Source organism: Falco peregrinus, chromosome 13, assembly GCF_023634155.1.
Source record: "Falco peregrinus isolate bFalPer1 chromosome 13, bFalPer1.pri, whole genome shotgun sequence".
NCBI lineage: Eukaryota > Metazoa > Chordata > Aves > Falconiformes > Falconidae > Falco > Falco peregrinus.
In genome coordinates, this window is record NC_073733.1 from 2,217,599 (window position 1) to 2,236,891 (window position 19,293).

The 19,293-nt window shown below is 51.9% G+C and overlaps 1 protein-coding gene across 1 annotated transcript; it reads left to right on the plus strand.

Moving 5' to 3' along the window:
• Positions 1-15,116: 15,116 nt before the first annotated feature.
• LOC129785578 (BTB/POZ domain-containing protein KCTD12-like) lies at positions 15,117-19,018 on the plus strand. The gene is made up of 2 exons (XM_055818179.1): positions 15,117-15,269; positions 16,992-19,018. Exon 2 carries the CDS (start codon positions 17,015-17,017, stop codon positions 17,903-17,905), a length of 891 nt encoding a protein of 296 aa, XP_055674154.1. The 5' UTR covers positions 15,117-15,269; positions 16,992-17,014; the 3' UTR covers positions 17,906-19,018.
• The last annotated feature ends 275 nt before the right edge of the window (positions 19,019-19,293 follow it).

Here is a 19,293-nt window from a genome sequence, read left to right on the forward strand (position 1 = left end):
CGCAGCACTTCTCTCCCCTGAGGCAGCACCCAGCACACTTGGTGGGAGATGGTGCCCTGAGTGGGTGCCTGGGTGCATGGCCAGGCAGAGCCCAGGGTCACACACAGAGTGGGATGCTGACATCCTACTTGTGCACTATCTCTTTGGAAGACAAACTGCGCATCGGCACTCAATTCCCATCTGCAAAACCTGCAGCAACAGAGGGTGAATTATATGTACTAGTTCTTTGACAGGAATGCCCTTTCAAAACACTGTTACAAACAAGGTGGATTTAAAGCTGAACTTTCTATTCTTCCAGGAAGCTTCTGCTTCAAGGATGCTTCCATCAGTGGTCTGCAAACACACGTCATCTTACCCACACAGCGTCAGCTGCCTTCTGCAGGCAAAAGCAGCCTGCTCCAGCCCGATGCTACATTAATGACAACAGCAGAGCAGGGGTGAGTCGTGGTGTCCCAGGGACTGCTCTGGACCCGCAGGACATGCATGCCCTACACACATCCTTCACTGCTGGCTCCTTGTTGCAAAACCCCTTTCATATTCCTGGTGCATTTGATGGATGGCTGCTTCCCTTCTTCACAGGGCGAGATGAGAGCCTGGATATGCAGGGGCTGGTTCAAGTACCCCAGCCATGACCCAAGGTGCTTCCCAGCTAAGCAATCGCTCGTTTTCCACAGCAGTTGCACTAAAAGTTCACATCTAACTTAAAACTACTTAATGGGAAAATGAGTTTCATTGCTTAACATTTACAAGAAATATTCAGCATTTCATCCAAAGAGTTTTTCTTCTGCTCACTAAGCCAGCATTAAGCTTTGACAGAAGCTGGCTTGCCAGTTGCTGACAGTAGGTCTGTGTGATGCCAGAGGGCAATAAACTGTGTCACTGCAGCGGGATGGCCCCTCTGTCCTTGCTTTCCAAATCCAGTTGCTGCCACCGGCATTGCTGTGGGTCAGATGTGATGCCAAGGCTTTATTGGCAGCAAGGGATGAGCTTTGTGAGAGGAGAGGTAATGAAGGGTAAAGGGTGAGGGGGGGAGGACAGTCCTGCGGTGCAGGTGGTGGCCCCAGTCCATTTTCTGAGGTGGTGGGGAGTTTTACAAGGAAGTGGAAATACTGAGTCATGGACACCAAAACTTTTTTGCTAGAGCAGCAGTTTTGAGAGACATCTCCTCAGTGAAGCTGCCTTAGGCTCGGAGTGGAAGAACTGCTCAAGAGCAGCAGCTGCCACCCGTATGCAGCTGGTCCCTCAGCAGTTTGGACGTGACAAAGACTCACGTACCTGTAGAAGAGCCAGGTCCACGTCCTCACCAAGCCTGGTTCACATCAAAGACTGAAACACGCAGGCTGGGAAGGTCTTATGTTTTGTGCGTGGAAAAACTCCAAAACATCTTGGCTTCTGCTCAGTGCCAAACTGCAATATTTCTGAATCCTGAATTATGTCTTTTGCAAGACATTTCCTTCCTGTCATTGCCACTGCTTGCGTGACCATGGGGAAAGCGCTCATCTCTCCGTCACCTGGGTCCCCATTTGTAGCATGAAGACAGTGACCCTGATTGTCCAGTCGGGCTGTAGTCACTCCATAGTGGAGATGAGCGTTTGTGAGGGAGGTGAGACCCCTTTGAGATGGGTGTGAGCAGACGAAAGTTCACAGAACGGGGACAGAGAGAAGGTATGTCAGGAGTTAGACCACTAGCAAAATGACGATGCAGGGGAAAGCCATATGTTACAGCCAGATGTGTCGCAGGGTAATTACAGTGAGCTTCTCTACATTCCTGCCTCCGATTTTATGTCCATTCAGCACTTTTTCATGCTTCCTCAGTTTTGTGGCCTTAACAGCTGTTGTGCTTTTGGCCTGGTGCCTGACGCATTCCTCTGGAGGAGGATGAGATCGAGTGTGTTTCTCCTCAAACTCCCTTAAATATTGCCAGTGTCAACTTGCTTCTGCCTGAATGACACTTCTGATGCTCAGAAGGAAGGAAGTAAAAAGAAAAAGACAAAATACTATTTCTGGCCAGAGCCGTGGAGCAGGGACATTGCAGATGCAGGAGAGATGCCGGTAGCTTTGGTGTCCATCTCCTGAGACCTCTCTCACCTGTCCGGCAGATTGCCTCTGGGGGCTTTGAGGAGTTGCTTGGTCTGTAAACAGTGACCACACTTTCTTGTTTGCAAGGGAAAAAGAGATCACTGACCTGTGCTTGGAAAACTCTTTGGATTTTTTTTTGGATGGAAGATGTTAAATATTGTCATTATTTGCAGTGGATTTTTCCAGCATTGTTAGTGTGCAGGTTGCCTAGCACTGCCATGGCATCATTCCTGGTGATAACGCCAGCTCAACATGTGGCAGGGATGACAGGTGAGCATTTCAAGCAGGTAATGTGAGGGCAAAGCCTGAGTCACCTATTCGAGCAGTAGCATGACTGCTGCTGTCACTGTGCTCTCTATGGAAACACAACGGCAAGCAGCCAGGAGGTGCCAGGGAACACATGCTGTCACGCTTCCAGTGGATCACTTTGGCTTTTTCCCAGTTATAGTTAAATCCACTTGTTAAACAGCTCTTAAGTGGCATTTTACTAAGAGGGGTAAGCTAATGTTTGGATGGGAAAAGGGTGAATTAAAACAGAGGTCAGGCTTGGGTGGGTGAGGCTCTATGTTCTTTACCATTTCCTGTACCCAGACTTGCAGAGAGGACCTGCTCTGTGGAAAACAAGGCGCTTGGATTCATCCACTGAAGCATGCTGTGAGGTTTCCAGGTGGAAACCACACCTGGGACAGAGCTGTGACCCTCGCATCCCCCTTTGCTCTCTGCTTGTGCTCGGGGTGGGAGGGCAGGAGAGCAACCACAGTTCCTCCGTGGTCCCTCAGGGGAGGGAAGCTGATGTTTTGGCCCCATCCTGGTTCAATTCAGAGCTTTGTTGGTGGAGAACTGCACATCTGGAGGATTCATAGGGGACAACACGTCTTGCTTGGACGGCAGAGCCTGTGGGCATGGGCTGGTGGCTGAAACATCTGCCATCAGTGGGGACAGAGGGGTGTCCTGCAGGTGAGCCCTGCTGTCTTGGACACCCGTATCAATGAGAAAGAGCTGCCACTAGATGAAAAAAGGCAATAAACCCCACCTCACTCCTTGGGTTGTTTCAGTAGATAGTCAGTACAGAGATAATGAACACTCCCAAAGAAGACGGTGAATGAAATGTCCCCATCACACCCAGACCCTGTTCCCTGCTCGCCCCCAGCTGCCAAAACCAGGAGCTGTCTAAATGCAAAATGCTGCAAAATGAGCAGCTGGTCCCAGGTGACACAGTTACCCTCTAGCCTGGTTCTGAAGCCTGGAGAGCGCAGGGCAGGGCTCAACCTCTTCTGAGGCCACCTCAGGGAGTATTTAGCCAAGCTCTGTCCATCATTATTTATTTCCTCATAACCACAGCACTCGTACAACTGTGCCGTGATGGACTGTGTTGTTAAAATTGCATTAAGTTTATCCTTTTCCTTGACCTTTAGGGCATTATATAAATAGGCTGCGACTGCAGTAGCCTGTGCTGTGCCATGCTGCAAGCAGCACCGTTATCTCTAATGCTGAAAATTAACACAACAGCCTATAGGAGGAAGCATTGTCCAGGGGTTGAAGCACAGGACTGGATTGGCTGGGACATTTGGGGTTTTCTTCTGTCTTTGGCTGTATGGTACTGGGAGAATAATTTTAAAAGGGTGTTAAAGAAGAAAACACAGAAAAAGACCCAACCAGATGCTCACCTAATGTATTGCAGGGGTTTGGGTTTTTGACCTGCAGTTCGGTGTTTAATGCATAACAAGTGATCTCAGTTATCAGAGAATCACAGAATGGTTTGGGTTGGGAGGGACTGAAAGCCCATCTAGTTCCAGCCCCCTGCCGTGGCCAGGGACCCCTCCCCCCAGCCCAGGCTGCTCCCAGCCCCGTCCAGCCTGGCCCTGGACACTGCCAGGGATGGGGCACCCACAGCTGCTCTGGGCAGCCTGGGCCAGTTGTCTAACCACCCTCACAGTGAGGAATTTCTGCCCAATATCTAATCTAAATCGACCCTCTTTTCTGATTCAAAGTCAAAATCAAACCCAACAACAAAACACGTTTGTAAAAGCTCTTCCTTTTAACGCTTCTGCCAAAGAGCCAGCGCCGTGCAAACAGGCTGGGTGCTCGTGGTCCCCCTGGCTCCGGTGCTCATACAGCACCAGTCTGAAAGCCTCTCTCCAGCCGTTGATGGTCTTTGTGTGTGTGTGCATCCCAACCTGGATTTCACAACAGTTGGAACTTTGTATGATAGATGCAGAGATGGGATAAAGGTTTGATCCAACATGAGTTATAAACTGGGAAGAGGGGTTTCACTCTTTTCCCCTATGTGCTTTCATAGTTCCAGCGCAGTGAGATGGTGATAAATAATATGTATACTAATAAATATCTAGTAATTCAGCACATTGAACTAGCTATTAAGATTTCATTTTCTGATAGATTGTACAGATAATCAGATTAATTAGATGAAATGATATCTAGGAGGGTGGAGAGAGAGGGATAGATTTTCAACATAGGCTGAACTGAGAATATACAAATTTGAGTTTTTCTGTCAGCTAGGAACCACACAGGAACTGGCCCACTTTAATTCAGCTGGTTTTGCTCCCTGCCACTGTGTATAGATAGACTGGTATGACTGCTCCATCAGCCTCAGCCTGCTGGAGCTGGGACCAACCCTCTGTTATCCTCTTCCTCTGCATCCTCCTGGAAACCCCGCAGTAACTGAAGCAGTGCTAAGTAGATCTTGGGCCAGCTTAAGAAAAGCTTGTGCATGTGTTCCTGAAATGCACACCTCACCTAAACCTTGCTTAAAACAAACCACCATGGGAAACCCAGGGCTAGGATTTTTCAAAGCCTTCATCTGCTGCAAATAACACCAAAATCTCAGCTGCCACTTGGATGTGTACATCCAGAAATAGTCGGATCAGAAGTGGAAGGTCAGTAAGCTGTACTGCATGGTCAAGAGAGCCTCCTGCAGCAAACCCAGCATCACATCCAGTAAAAACTTCTGGGAAAATAGCAGCATATCCATTTTTTGTGCCACTCTGACTACCTTAAAAATCAAACTACTTCTGTGAATACAAGATACACCCTGCTGTAATTATACTGGTGAAAAGGTGCCTTATTATAGACTTTCATATTTAAAATTGTGTGGTCTAATGGGTCACAAACACTACCAGCAGCCTGTTCTGTTGTGTGATCTGCTCCCGTTGCAAGTCATGTCTCTGTTGCATGCCTCAGTTTCCCACTGTATAAAATGGGGGTTATTCATCTAATCTCCCTGATAAAACACTGTGAGACTACCACCACAAAGAGCTGAGGCTCACCATACTCATGTAAACACACCGGCACCCGACTACAGCTACCTCCACACTTGTTCATGCACACCCGCGGTGTTCAGAGACTGAGATAAGCAGATTTTTAAATCAGAGGGGACTAGCATTAACTCCCACAAAAAAAAAAAAAACACCAAAACCAAAAAAAACAGAGTCTAAAATGCCCATGATAGAGAGATCTGGGTTCTCACCAAGCATGGTGATCTCCATCTGGCCGCCTGGGCCATCAAAGGAAATGTTGATCTGTGGAAACTTTGGGGAATGAGGTTCCTATTCTGGGACCCAAGTAAAAGCCAGGCTGAAAATTTGACTCCATTTGATGTTGCTGAGCAATGGGAAATACGGCCCCAGTGAATGCAGTGGCTCTTTGGCTGCTTGGGAAGTAGGTGCCTTTCACAAGTTTACTGCAACAGGGAAGAAAAGAGAAATTACTCTGGCAAAAAGTGATTATGGCAGCATCTGCTTTGCTCCTGCTTTGGGGACGCAGTGGTTTCATCTCCATTCACGTGAATCCATTTACCAACTCTCCTCTGTGGCTGCTGCTGTTGTCCATAGCCAAGTGCCTTTGGTTACCTGTGCCCACGGCCATTGCTGGTGCCTGATCCCAGCTGTGGGGACCCCAGTCCCTCCCGGGAATTCCTCCTGCCTGTTGCCCATCACCCCGTGGGCTGTGGGACAAGCCCCTGTGCTGAGACCAGAGCAAACAGCAGAGGCAGGTATCACTTGGGGCATGAAGCGAGCACAGTCTGCCTGGGGGAGATGCTGCAGATCCCCCAGACAACGCTCATCCAGAGACAAGCCCAAGCCCATGTCTGTCAGAGAATGAAAGCCACAGGTCTTCATGTCCACCACGGCCAAGACAACTGCCCACATCCATGCTCCCTGTGCTGCAGTTGTCCAAGATTCCTCCTGGGACAGGAGAAAAGAGGAGGGAGTGATGTTGCAAGGCATCCCCGCGAGAAAACGATTCCTTTCCCCACTCTGAAAGTCTCCTGACAGGAGCTGGGGGAGCCGGACAGGTCTGGGTCAGACAGCTGAAGGGCAGGCTGAACCTGGAAGAAGCTGGAGGGGAATCAGCCAGAGACAGATTTTCTGTGTAAAAGCAATTCCTTGAGAGACTAATCAGTTCCTGCCCCTCACAATCGATTGGCAGTAGATAAACATGCTTGGAAATGTCGAGCACATGTAAAATGCCTCTTTGTCACTCAGGGCAGGGTCTGAATGCACGGGCTTCTCCTGGCACTTTGAGCTACCTGAGCACAGCCCCGCACGTTGTTCACTGTCACCTATGTATCTTTCCTCTGTCCTGGCAACTTTTAAAAGATAAATTGTCTATTCAGAAGCTCCCCTGCTTCTCCTGATGGTTTCCAGATGATGATGCCATGCTGCAGCCCCTTGAAGAGTGCTTGGGAGTCCTGCATGGCAGCCTCCAAGTCCTCAGCAAGGCTCTGATCTTCAAAGCCAGCCCCTGTGAAGAGCTTTCCCGAACTGGAGTCAGATCTGAGCAGCTGAGCTGCAGTAGCCAGTGCTGCTGCAAACACCCTTTTGAATACAAGGAAATCTCTTTTCTGAGTCTGTCTGTCTCTGCCGAGCGCTGGAGTACCGGTGCAGTCAGAGCCATGAGGCACACGGGCACTTCGCCAGAAAAATAGGCCAACAAGTTTCCTCAGCCTAGTGCTTGAATAAGACCGTGCTTTCCAAAACTGATCCTTGGCTCCCACGGCTGGCAGAGTCACATTGGTGCTGTTGTGCCTCAGTCTCTCCATCTGCAACAAAGGGGCTTTAAATCCCCTCTGCATTGCCGAGGAGGCTGGAATCCAGCCCTCTGATGTTTCTAACACACCTTGAGCTCTTGTTTGTGCTAGCCCATGGCTGGTAGGTTGCTGTGGGCTCTCAGGTTTGTCTGTGACCTGCTGTGGCAGTGGTGAATCAGGCACATGGGTTTTGGGCTGCTTGTGAAGGGGCAGAAGGGGCAGAAGGGACAAGACTTGTCTAAGCCAGAGGATGATGGTGGCATGAGAAGTGGAAACAAGCCATGGGCCCATTTAGGCTGGAGATGAAAAGGCTCTCAGCATGATCTCTTCTAGTAAGAGTTGTGGTGGTAAAAATCTTGGCTGCTTTCTAAGTGGAATTTGATACATTCAGAGCTTGTTTGTGGGATGAGGCTGGTGTGATAGCACAAGTTGGGACTAGGTGACCTTGGAGGACTCCTCTAGAGTCCTGGCAGATCTACAACACTACATTGCTGTTAGCATGTGAGAGGTGGTGTTTCTAGCAGAGACAAACCAGAGCTATGGAGTCTGATGCTACAGCCCCGTTTGCAAGGGGCTGTAGCACATAGATGAAGAGTTCTTCAGGCACTCCCATGCATACCTCAGAAACAGCTTGATCCTCCCTTCTCCTGAGTCAGGAGCGTTTGAGCCATTTCCCTTGTACTTCAGGTTGAAAGCAAGCTTTCTGGTCTTCTGAAAATGCTCATTTCATCCTTTTGTGATTTGCAGGGTGTCCTCATATCAAGTTGAGTGTATAGGTGGTTTTTTTCTCATCTGCAGCATTAATACAGTAGTAGAAACTTGTCTGAACTGGGAAATGTGCAAATCTCTGAGGTCAAAAGCCTTCCTATTTGCAGGAGAGTGTGGGGAGGGCAGACACAAGAGCTTGCTTTGGGGTACCTGGATTTACTGCTGTGACTTGCTGCTCAGCGCAGAGGGCCAGCAGGCTTCTTCGATGGTCCAGAGAGATTTACAACAGCTCACTCCCTTCAAGGGCAACGCTGTGGTGTTTGCAGATCCAAGGTTTCAAAGAGCAAATGGGCTGGCATTTCTGTTCTACCGCGTGTTCCCCCACCCTGATTCAGCCCCAACCCCCAGCTGGGATGCAATGAGTGGTCTGCCAGTCGGGTGTGCAGAAATGCTGGCTTTAAAACAGGCATGTGCTGAAGCAGATCCTCCTATTCCCCTCTGCTTGCACCAGCACCATCCTCAGGCTGGCTGCTCTGCCGAGCCAGATGGCATCTTCACCCTGGGGCACCGCGTTGGCAGAGCCCAAGGAACAGGCTGTCTGCAACCAGGCTGACATAGGTTTCTCCTGCAACCTGCCTGCCATCCACCTAGGTTTTAGACTTCAGGTCTTCTCCTTCTTATCATATCTCTCTATTGTATGATGCAGGCCTGGGTCTTACTGGATAGCACCTAATTGTATCCTCTGTGAATGAAAATCTAAGTGTACATGGAAAGTTTTACAGCCCAGTTTGTTTCCAGTTCACTGGCTGTATTATCCACATCCTAGAAACACAGCGGGCAGGATGTTTGCTTTTGCAGCGAGTACCCAAGTACCTACAGGAGAGTGACACAGTGAGGAGGCAAAGGCCATGGTAGTTGCTTCAGCAAAAGGTCAAACTGGCTGGGTTACCAGCTTGTACTGAGGGCAGAATTCAGTCTGGGGAATTCACTCGGGAGGAAAAAGTCCCGAAGGGTGACCGCAGCAAATGGAAGGCAGAGAAGCACTGGGAATGCTTAGGGTCCCCACGTCCCACTTGCTCAGAGGTGCTCTGCTGCTTTTCAGAAGATGCTTCTTTTAAGGCCATTCCTAACCCCCCTAACCTCTGAGGACTAAAGACATGGTGAAAGACTCCCAGGCCTGCTCCAGCACCCTTCCCTGCTGAGCTTTGCCTGAAATGCAGTGGCCTTTGCGGTTCTTTGTCATGATTTTAATTTATCAGCTTGAAAGAAGTTATTAAGGCAAGGCTGCGCGAGACATATCCGCTTTAGGGATGAGTAGTTTCAAAGTGGCCATCCAGTTCCTGACTCCAGATGGTGAAATGAGATCAGTGGATACGTGTGTTCTTGTTGCTGTTAGCAAATACTGCACAGGATGGAGATGGATCTCTGATACAGTATTTCCATCATCCCTGAAGTCAGTGGGGGTGATGCCTTTTTCATCACTGCCCGAGAGGATCCTCCTGTAGTGATGACACTGAACCAAAAACTTGATCCTCAGCAACAGCCATGTTTTGGGAGGAGTATGCAGCCCAGTCCTCATCCTGCTCCTGATTTCTAACTGCACTTCGCTGCAGAGACATCTAAGCTTTCCGAACGAAAAGCCAATTAAAGCGCACCATTAAGCACAGCTTTTTCTTTCCTTGTCCAAACCTATCTGTCACAGAAAGGACACGACGACTGTAGCGCAAGTTGGCAGATGCTGCTAAAAATGGGAAAGATAAGATGCATAAGTAAATTACTGACATACCAGCCTGAAGTCTCAAACAGGACCACGACAGCTGGGATCAGATGTATGTGGCCGCCCACCCGCCCCGCTCCTAGAGCTGCAAAGCCACCTGAGCTCCTCACCCAGCAGAAGTAGATTAACCACTTTTTATAGAAGCTGGTGATGGCTGAAGTTTCCAGGCTACTCACTCAGACACAGCAAGTCCTTAGCAGGCAGAGCAGAGGGGTGTTGCAGGCAAAGCCACGAAAGCATCGTCACTTCTATTTAACTTCACGTGTGCATGTGCTCTGTGCCTACCGGCGGACCTGTACAGCTCCTGGAGCAGGGAGGTGAAGGAAGAGAGCCAAAGAGATGTCTCAGTGATGCCAGTGGGGGTTTGCTGCTGATTTATGGGCACCTCGGGGCCTGTGCGGGATCAGTGATGCAGGGGGGAGAGCCCCTTTGACCCTTTCTCTTTTCGCCTTTCTCAAGACACTCAAAAACCCCAGGGTGGGTTTTTAATTAGCTCATTGAGAGGGAAAGGCAAGAGGAAGGCTGAAAGAAACACTGCACAGAGGAAGAAAAGGAAATGCAGATGGGGAAGAGGCAGGCAGAGCTGGAAGTACGGGGGAGGAACAGAGGTGCTGTAAAGGGTAATTTTCCCGCTGACTGGCGGCCATAGAGCTGTAAGACCCTGAACGTATTAAAAATAATGCAGTGCCCCGTAACATCTTGCACTCAGGGCTTCTGCTGCTTTTTTAGGACTAGCTGCACTTTGTTTAAGGATGGAAGATTCTTGCATTTAGCCCTCATTTGTGAATCATAACTGTGGAAGAGTGGAATGTGAACTTCTGTGTGCTGTACCATTCTGATGTACATAAAATACAAGATTTTTTCCTCTAATAAATATTCCTCCCTCAACACGCATTTCTCCTTGTTATCTCTAGATAAGAAACTGATCAGGCAGATGTAGCAGCATCAGTTCTCTGTGACAACATCCTTACAAAGTGATGTATCACAAGATCATCATCAGAGCAGGGCACATAACTGATTTTTTTTTTCTTTTTTAGCTGAGAAAAAAATGAGGCAATGGAAAAATTTGTCTTATTTTCAGTTTATAGTCCTTTCAGCCCTTAAAACTACCTATTTAAAGACCTATCAAAGAGTTTTGGAGCATCATGAAGAGGTTTTTAGCATTGCTTATGGTGACTGGAGAGCAGACAGGACCCCCCAGTCTGTGGATGAGGAGGTCGAGGCACCGCGAGGTGAAATGAATTGTGTCCAAGCTCAGAAAACATAAAAAGCTGGAAATAGCAGCCAGGAAGCTATGCCAGCGCCTTCCTTGCAATCACCAGACCACATTCTGTGTAATAACAGAGTGGACACAAACATACGCACATTAAGCCCATTCCTTCCTTCTCTTGGGACATGGATGAATCATATTCCACTGTTGCGGTTGATAAAAGTCTTCAGAAGTCACAGTGAGACCCAACTTCTTATTTCGTTCTTTTTTGGAAGAAGTTGGAAAGGCTAGTTTCATTTATAAAACCTCTTGGCATCTTCTTCTGAGTTTCCAGACCCCCTCATCACTTCCATGGTGCCAAACATCTTCCCCTTCTCTGGAGATCGTGCTTCAAGTTGCCTCAAGACATGTCAGCAGTGGCCTGGATGCTTGCCATCTCAGCTCATGTAATTGCCCCAGTTTGAGCCTGGGTAATGTGGAGGACAAAGCACCAAAGCAGCTCAGTGCATTTTCACTTAGACAGGAAGGGCTGTGGAAAGCAGCAGAATTACTTCAGGCAAGACAAGCACAGGCATTGGCATGAGAATTGCAGAGGGCTGACCTGTTGTTCTGGTGGTGGTGAACAGGAATTTGCAGGCAGAACGGGTCTGATCCATTTGAAGGCCAACAGGAGAGGAAAGTGCTGTCTGATGTTCATCACTACGGTCCAAAGGGATGCCAGAGGAGAGCGACTGAATTTGACTCTGACGTCCTGCCCCCGATGGTGCACAGCCTCCAGGATAACTCTGCTGACCCCAGATGAGGTCCCCATCCCTCCAGCCTCGCAGCTCTCGTTCCAGGCAGGGATGCCACCTTGCCAACGGCACTGAGCAGAACATTTTCTGTGGGGAACCTCCAACCAACTCCCCTGGGGCAGCCTTGCTTTTGCAGCCTTCCAAATGCATTATCAAATTCAGGTTATTTTTAGGTTCATTTCCTAAGGAAACAAGATTAATACGATTGCAGCGCAGGCACACATGTGTGCATGCTGAGTGTGAGACAGTGTGCCTCTGCATCTGCCCTCCCCCATATATTTTGAATTCTTTGGGCAATTTCAACTGAGTTTGATGGAGCACTGTAAGGACTCGAAGAGATTGCTTTCCAACAGGGTTCAGAGAAAACAGTGGACTGAAGAGAGAAACTTAATGTAATAACATCCAGCAAATAAAGTCTAATATAAGCACCAGACCAACCCCCTCCAGCTTTTCCTTCCTGCGCATTCAGAGCCTTTGCCCTTGTTGCACCGGTGCTGGGAGGAAAACACAAGCCACGGGGGATCCTTCAACCAAAGCCCCCAGCCCCCAGTCCTTGAAGCTTGGGGGTTGTTGAGTGGGCAGCCCTTCCCACTGGGCACACCAGGGTGTTTTATGGAGTTACAGCCCAGAGTGGAAGTTTTAATGGAAAGCACAACTGCCTGCACACAGCCAGCCTGCTTTTTTCAGCTGGCTGCTCACATCTGCTCATGTCCAAAAGCCTTTTTAACAGGGCTTGTTATCCCACATCTGTCCGTGCTGGCATCTGATAAGGTTTTGTAAGACTGCCACCGGGATTTTGGCTGAGGAGAAGCACAGAAATTGGTACAGAGTCTTTTTTTCTGTGTCCTTTGCTTCTCTGCAAGTCCCTTGTGGGCCAGGATGGGTGAAAGGGAGGATGGTCTGAAGTGCTGAGCCATTCACTTTGATTATGGTTGGGGTCACATGGCCCAACAGAGCTGAAAATTCAATGGGAATTTTGCAGTGAACTTGCAGTCACATTAGATCAGGCCTCCAGAAGTAAGACAGAAATACACTGGATTGTGTCCTGACCCAACCCAAACAATCAGACAGGCTCATGGTGACTCCATCTGCCCATAGGCCATTTTCAAAGAAGATGCTTCAACTACCTGTTGAGCAAAGCAATCTCCATCATCCATCCATCCATCCATCCATCCATCCATCCATCCATCCATCCATCCATCCATCCATCCATCCCAACCAGAATTTTGGTTAGGTCCAGTACCCAGCCTGTAATCACTTTACAGTCTGGTGAGGAGGAATTTGGAAATTCAAGTCTTTTTCTCTTAAGTTATAGCATTTGCAGGTGAAACAAAATTTAGAGGTAAAAAAGTTATGATGCTAAAAATGTTCCCTATTTCATCTTACTTTTTTTTTTAAAAAAATCTGTTTTTCAGTTTGGAACATTTTTAGTTGTTCATTTCTACAATCTCAAAAGAGTTTATCCCATTTCTGATTTTCCCCATCTATAAATGTATTCCACAAAACATGCACATGGGAAAGTTCTGGTTTCAATGTGTGAAACGTTTGCCTTTGCAGCCCTGATCCACACCACTAGTAATGACAAATTCTGAATTCACAGGATGCTGCTGAATTCAAGACACCTCCCCTGATGTGGGATTTTTTAGGGACTGCTCTCACCTGCTAACCTGCAAACAGAGCTGCTGGCAGACAGCCCTGCAATTTACAGAAAAAACGGCAAACAGCCCTGACGGGACATATGCAAAAGCCAATCCACAAGCTCATTTTCATGCAGAGTTTGTCCTCTCCGCTGGCTGCTCTTTGCATAGCCATGCTGCGATGGCTTCTCCATGTCAGGGCATTCTTCAGGTAGCCTTTGGCTCGCTATAGCAAGGCTGGTACCTACGGATTTATTTTTTCAAAACACTGATAGACCCAGGGAACAGCATCCCAGCTTGTTGATTCTGGGAGACATCCCATCTCTAACTGTACTTTTGGTGATGGGATCACATGTCTGTGTGTGATACTTCTGGGGTACAAGAAAAAAGCAGTGAGAAATCCAATGAGAAAAGTTCCTTGAACCCAAGTTCCCAGATTCAGTGTGGGATCTGATGTTTAGGTGGGGTAGAAATTATATCTTCTGCCCTTACAAAATCTGACAGGTACACATAAATAAACTCGTCGACAAACTCAGGTCAGCGGCGCCATCACAGAAGGCTGGGGTTTGGGCTGCCTTAATCTGACTTTTAGGAAATGGGCAAATACTGAGATGTTGTTTGGAGTCGTATTTTCCTGTCTTTATAAAAAACCTGCCTTTTTAACAAACAAAAAAGAGATGTTTTCTCTCTTCTCATGCCTCACTTTACTAGCACTAACAAACACAACAGGCTAAGCTCTGTATGATCCCACGGGTGTTATTCATACCTCCGGAAAGGGGACTTCAGTCCCTACAGCTCAAGAATAGAAAATTATCCCAGGAACAGCAGTATGGACCAAACAAGTGGATGTTTTCAACAGACCCTGAGCAAATTGTCTGGGACAGAAAAGTATCCTTCTTTCCATCCCTAATTCCCCATCTCTGCACAGCCCCGGCCAGCTGTGGGGCTCTGGGGGACACATTGCCATGTGGACCTCAAGGTGTCCCCAAGCTGACCCTGGCGTAGGTGCTAATCTCAGTAAAGACAGAACAGAAAGGACTCCAACAAGCAGTGGTCCTTTGGACAAGGGTGTGCAGTCCTTGAGCATCCTGCTCTGTGTCGTTACCACCCCAGGGAGCTGCACCAGCCAAATGAGAAGGGGATATGTGCTTGTTGGAGCTGCACTCTCCCCTCCGAGCGCTGTGGCAATGCACCTCCCCGTGGCAATGGAGATGTGGGATTTGGGGCACGAGCTGGGACAGTGGGAGGATGGCTCCGGCCAGGCCAGGTTAGAGGTGTGAGGGATGCCCTGGCAACCAGCTGGTTTGGGGGACCGCTTCCACCTCGCACCCAGGGTCTTGCATCTGCCCGTGGTTCCCTAAACATGCCGAGCCCATCGTGTCTGTGGTTCGTGCTGAGCCCCATAGCCCCACAGCCGGCCACTCAGCTGCAGGGGGGGCTGCCGGCTGGCCACACCGCCCTGCCAGACACCTGCTGCCTGCCACCGGGGCACTGGGGGCCAGCACCCAGTCCCACCACCCACCACAAGCGGGCAAAGCACCCGTGCACAGCAGTGCAGCATCTGAAGAGCTACCGTCCCCTTCTCATCGCCAGCCCGGGGCTGGGGGTGCAGGGCAGGCAGCTCCCCGGGTATCCCCCGGGACCTGCCGCGGTGGAGGCACGGGATGCTGGAGTGCTTTTGCCCGGCTGGGTGAGGGATGGCATCCAAATCTTGCTTTGCCGGGCATGGAAAGGGGCCCCGCCGGAATACCCTGGCCTCGCCTGGCCCCGGCACGGAGCTTCCCGATGGGATGCAGGGATTGAGGGGGGCTGAGCGGGCGGTGGGGGAGGCGGGGAGGGAGGGCGGGGGCGAGGCGGGCCCGGGGCCGGCGGGGGATGGCGCTCGCCGCCTTCCCGACCATAAAACTGCAGGGCCAGGGCCGAGCGGGCAGAGCGGAGCGGCGGCACGGCACGGCACGGCACGGCACGGCACGGCACGGCACGGCACGGCACGGCACGGCCGGGCCGCCCTGCGGAGGTAACGGGAGCGGCGGGGTTCCAGCCCCGCCGGGATGGGGCAGGGGTCCCCTGGCCGGGGAGGGGGGCTCGGGCTCCCGCAGCCCCAGCCGGAGCGGCCCCGGCGGGGTCCCCCTGGGGTTTTGCCGGGTCCTGGGGCGGGGCGGGGGGTCGCAGCTGCCAGCAGCCGCGCTCCCTGCGTCGGGCGGGCAGGGGGTCGGCTTTCCCCGTGCCCCCAGCGCTGGAAGCCCCGAGCCCCGCCGTGTGCAGCCCAGCCGCAGCCCTCAGCCCCCGCCGCCCGTGACAAAGGGGGCTGGGTCCCGCCGGCTGGGCACAGGCTGCTGCCTGGGCTTCTGTGGCGGGGGGACAGCGGCGTGGGCACATCATCGGGGAAAGGGGCTGCGAGGCGCTGCGGGGGGTGGGGGGGGCTGGGAGCCAGGTGGACCGCGCTGATCCTCATCCCGATCCTTGCAGCCTGGTCCTTGGCGGAGGCATGCCCAAGTCCCTCCTTGGTCAAACCCCGAAAGCCATCCCTGCGAGCTGGGAGGGGGCGTGCGGAACGCAGGCTCGGCGCCCCCCGGCGCCCAGGGGTGCCCGCAGAGTTTGCTCTTCGCCCGTTAGTTTGCGCTGGGCTCCCCCCGTGCCGCTCCGGCGGCGCCGCCCGGTGGGGCGCAGGGACGGGGCGAGCCCTGGTGCTGCTGCGGGGCTGCGGGACCCGTCCCCGGGGGGGTGCGGGGACCATCCCGGGGGGGGGGGGGGGGTGCGGGCAGCTCCTGCCAAGTTCAGAGCAGTCCCAGAGCTGCACTACCATCCCGCAGGGCGCGGGCAGAGCCTGGGACCAAGGCTGCCGGGCAGTCAGGGGCTGCGCAGGGAACCCCCCGCTCCCCGAGGTGTCCCGAATCCCTGCACAGGGGAGCGTGGCTTGGCCAGGCTGGATCCCGAGTCCATCTGCTGAGCCAGGTTTATGTAAGCGCTGATTTGCAGTGTCAAGAGATGCCTAAGAACCAGCTTGCCGCTGGGAAATGTATAAATACATGGCATGTGGCCCGAGGCTGTGCCAATAGCCTGGTGTTTGTCCTGGTCCCAGAGCCTTGGAGAGGCTCTGCGATCTCTCACCTGCTCCCAGCTTGGCCTCGAGCCTCCATCGAGTACATTCCAGGGGCAAGGACGGAGCAGGAGTGCCAAAAGGCACCGTCACTCTGTCCTTTACAGTGTTATCTAGCATTGCTTTTCTGGCAGAGCGGTGGGTGCTCCTTGTGTGGGACCATAAACTCCCTGCCCGCACACCGGCTCGGCAGGAGATGCTGCGCCGTAATGCAGTCCTGCCTTGGCATGCTCAGCACCTCCTCCTGCCTGGCAGGATGCTGGGCCAGGCGGGGCGCCGGTCAGACCCAGGGTGTGACAGGCCTGCCTTTCCTGTTGTTAGCATCAGTATGGCATCACTGTGCCTTCCTCGGCTGAGGGGCTGAGCCCCAGCCCCGGGAGCTGGCTGTCAGGAGGGCTGTGGGTGGAGACGGCATGTTCAGACCACGGGCTATGGAAGGGAAGGCAGCATTAGATAATGCTACTTATTCCAAGAGCCAGGAATTGGGGAAGAGAGCTGGCTTCCAGACTCCCAGAGACAGGGGCCCAATCCTGCCTGCTTGCTGACCCAAAGCAAGCGAGCTCTGGTTTGGGATCAGTGGGACAATGGGCTGTGTTTGCTGGCAGGCTTAACGTTGGCAATTGCTGCTTTTTGTTGCAGGTGGGAAGCAGCGGTAGCTCACTATGGCCCTGGCAGACAACGCGGGCTGTGCCAAACCCAGCGAGGATTTCCCCTTCCCTGAGATCATTGAACTTAACGTGGGTGGACAAGTCTACATCACCCGCCACCCCACCCTGGTCAGTGTGCCTGGCTCGCTCCTCTGGGAGATGTTCACCCAGAAGAATGTCCGCTCCCTGGCCCGCGACAGCAAGGGACGGTTCTTTGTGGATCGGGATGGCTTCCTCTTCCGCTACATCTTGGATTACATGAGGGACCAGCAGCTGGTGCTGCCCGACCACTTCCCAGAGAGGAGCCGTCTGCAGCGAGAGGCTGAGTACTTCATGCTGCCAGAGCTGGTGAAGATGCTGGCCCCCAAGCTCAGCAAGCAGAACTCGCTGGGAGATGACCCATGCCAAAGCGACCCAGAGGAGCTCTCCCCCAACGCGGATGCCACCCGCAACCTGACCTCTGCCAGTGCCACGCTCCCCAGCACCGTGTCTGGTGGCCCTGGAGCTCCCGTCACCACCAGTACAGGTGCTGCCAGCACCGATGTCCGCAGGGCAGGTTTCATCACCATTGGCTACCGGGGCTCCTACACCCTAGGCAGGGACAGCCAGACGGATGCCAAGTTCCGCAGGGTGGCACGGATCATGGTCTGCGGCAAGACATCGCTGGCCAAGGAGGTCTTTGGGGATACCTTGAATGAGAGCAGGGACCCGGACAGGCCTCCGGAGAGGTACACCTCCAGGTACTACCTCAAATTCACCTTCCTGGAGCAAGCCTTTGACAAACTGGCCGATGCTGGCTTCCACATGGTGGCTTGCAACTCCACAGGCACCTGTGCCTTCGCCCATGACCAGACAGATGACAGGATCTGGACCTCTTACACCGAATATGTTTTCTATCGTGAGTGACACCAAAAAAACCCCCAAACCCACAAACCAAGCACCAACTCTCCCTTTCCTCTCCTCTGCTGGCTGTTGCCTCAAAGGTAGACATCCGACCCCCAGATCCAAGCACCCCCCCTTTTGCCTCCTCTTGAGTTTGTTCCTGGTTTATTTTTTTCCTTCTTCCACGTTGAACCTGTTCAGCATTTCCTTGTAGCAGCTGCTGACCACCAACCTTCTTCCCTCTCTCCGACTTCTACAGTAGCCGCCTGTAGCTCCCAACCCTCCCTGGATGTGTGGACTTGAACATTGTCATGTACGTGTTTTGGGTGGGAGGGACACACACACCGGACTCTGCTCTGGGCTGGGATTCCTACAGCTGGAGCAGCTTGTCTGTGTTGGACACTGAACTCCGCTCTCGTGCCCTCTGCGCCATGCAGCTCCCTGGGAACATGCTGCATACACTGTATTTGATCTGCCAAGGGGTTCGAGTGAGAAAGCATTGGTTTAAGGACATGGAGAAAGGTGGGAAGTGGAGGGAGGGGGGGGTGTGCGTGGAAAGATGAAGCCTCGCAGCACGGATATATTGCCATTAGCCCGTGTAAGCAGCTTAGCATTTAGACTGTCAGTGCTTGGGAAGGTTAGATAAAGATGCACCCTGTGTTTGCAGTTCTGATTCGAAGCATCGCTGCTGCTCTGGGATGCCTTGGGGTTGGCGGGTGGTTTATTTTTTTTGGGGGGGGGGTGGATAGACATGCTCTGTTCATGCATATGTGGAGGGAGGTGGGGGGGAGTGGGGAAGGCTTTACACGCTGTAGGGTGTAAAATGCTTATGCATCTCTCAGACTAGTTGGTCTGTCAGAAAAAAGTACCTTCATCTTTCCTTCAGAGTACAATAGCGATGTGGGCTTCAGAGGGATGGGGTGGGGATGCTCGGGCAAGCGGCAGTCGGGCTCAGCCACAGCCATGACTTCACAGATTAAAGGGAATCTTTGCCCAACATGAAAATCGTTGCCATTTTGGCAATCTCTTGTGAAGGTCTCTCCAATCACAGCTCTCCACGGCCTGCTTTTTGGGCCTGGGGCTGGCTGCTGCTGCTTTACCACGCCTGGGCAATGTGTAATAAAGGAACAAAAGCGACTCGCCTTCGTCTTCGTGTGCTGAGGTGCAAAGGCAGTAGTGCTGGCTCTGTGCTATGTGCACCCAGAGGTGCTGCTTGAGCAGGACGGCAGCTCTGGCACATGGGCAGGGAGCAATGTGCTTTAGTATAGGGATTCAAATAAAGAGGAGAAGGAAGGCAAACTTACTGGAGACCTCCTGCCCTGCTCTAACGCCCCTTCTTTGAGCCCTCACTCCCATCCCAGCTGGGCTGAATTGCAATGCAGTGCATCCCTGCAGGGATGCTGATGCAAGCG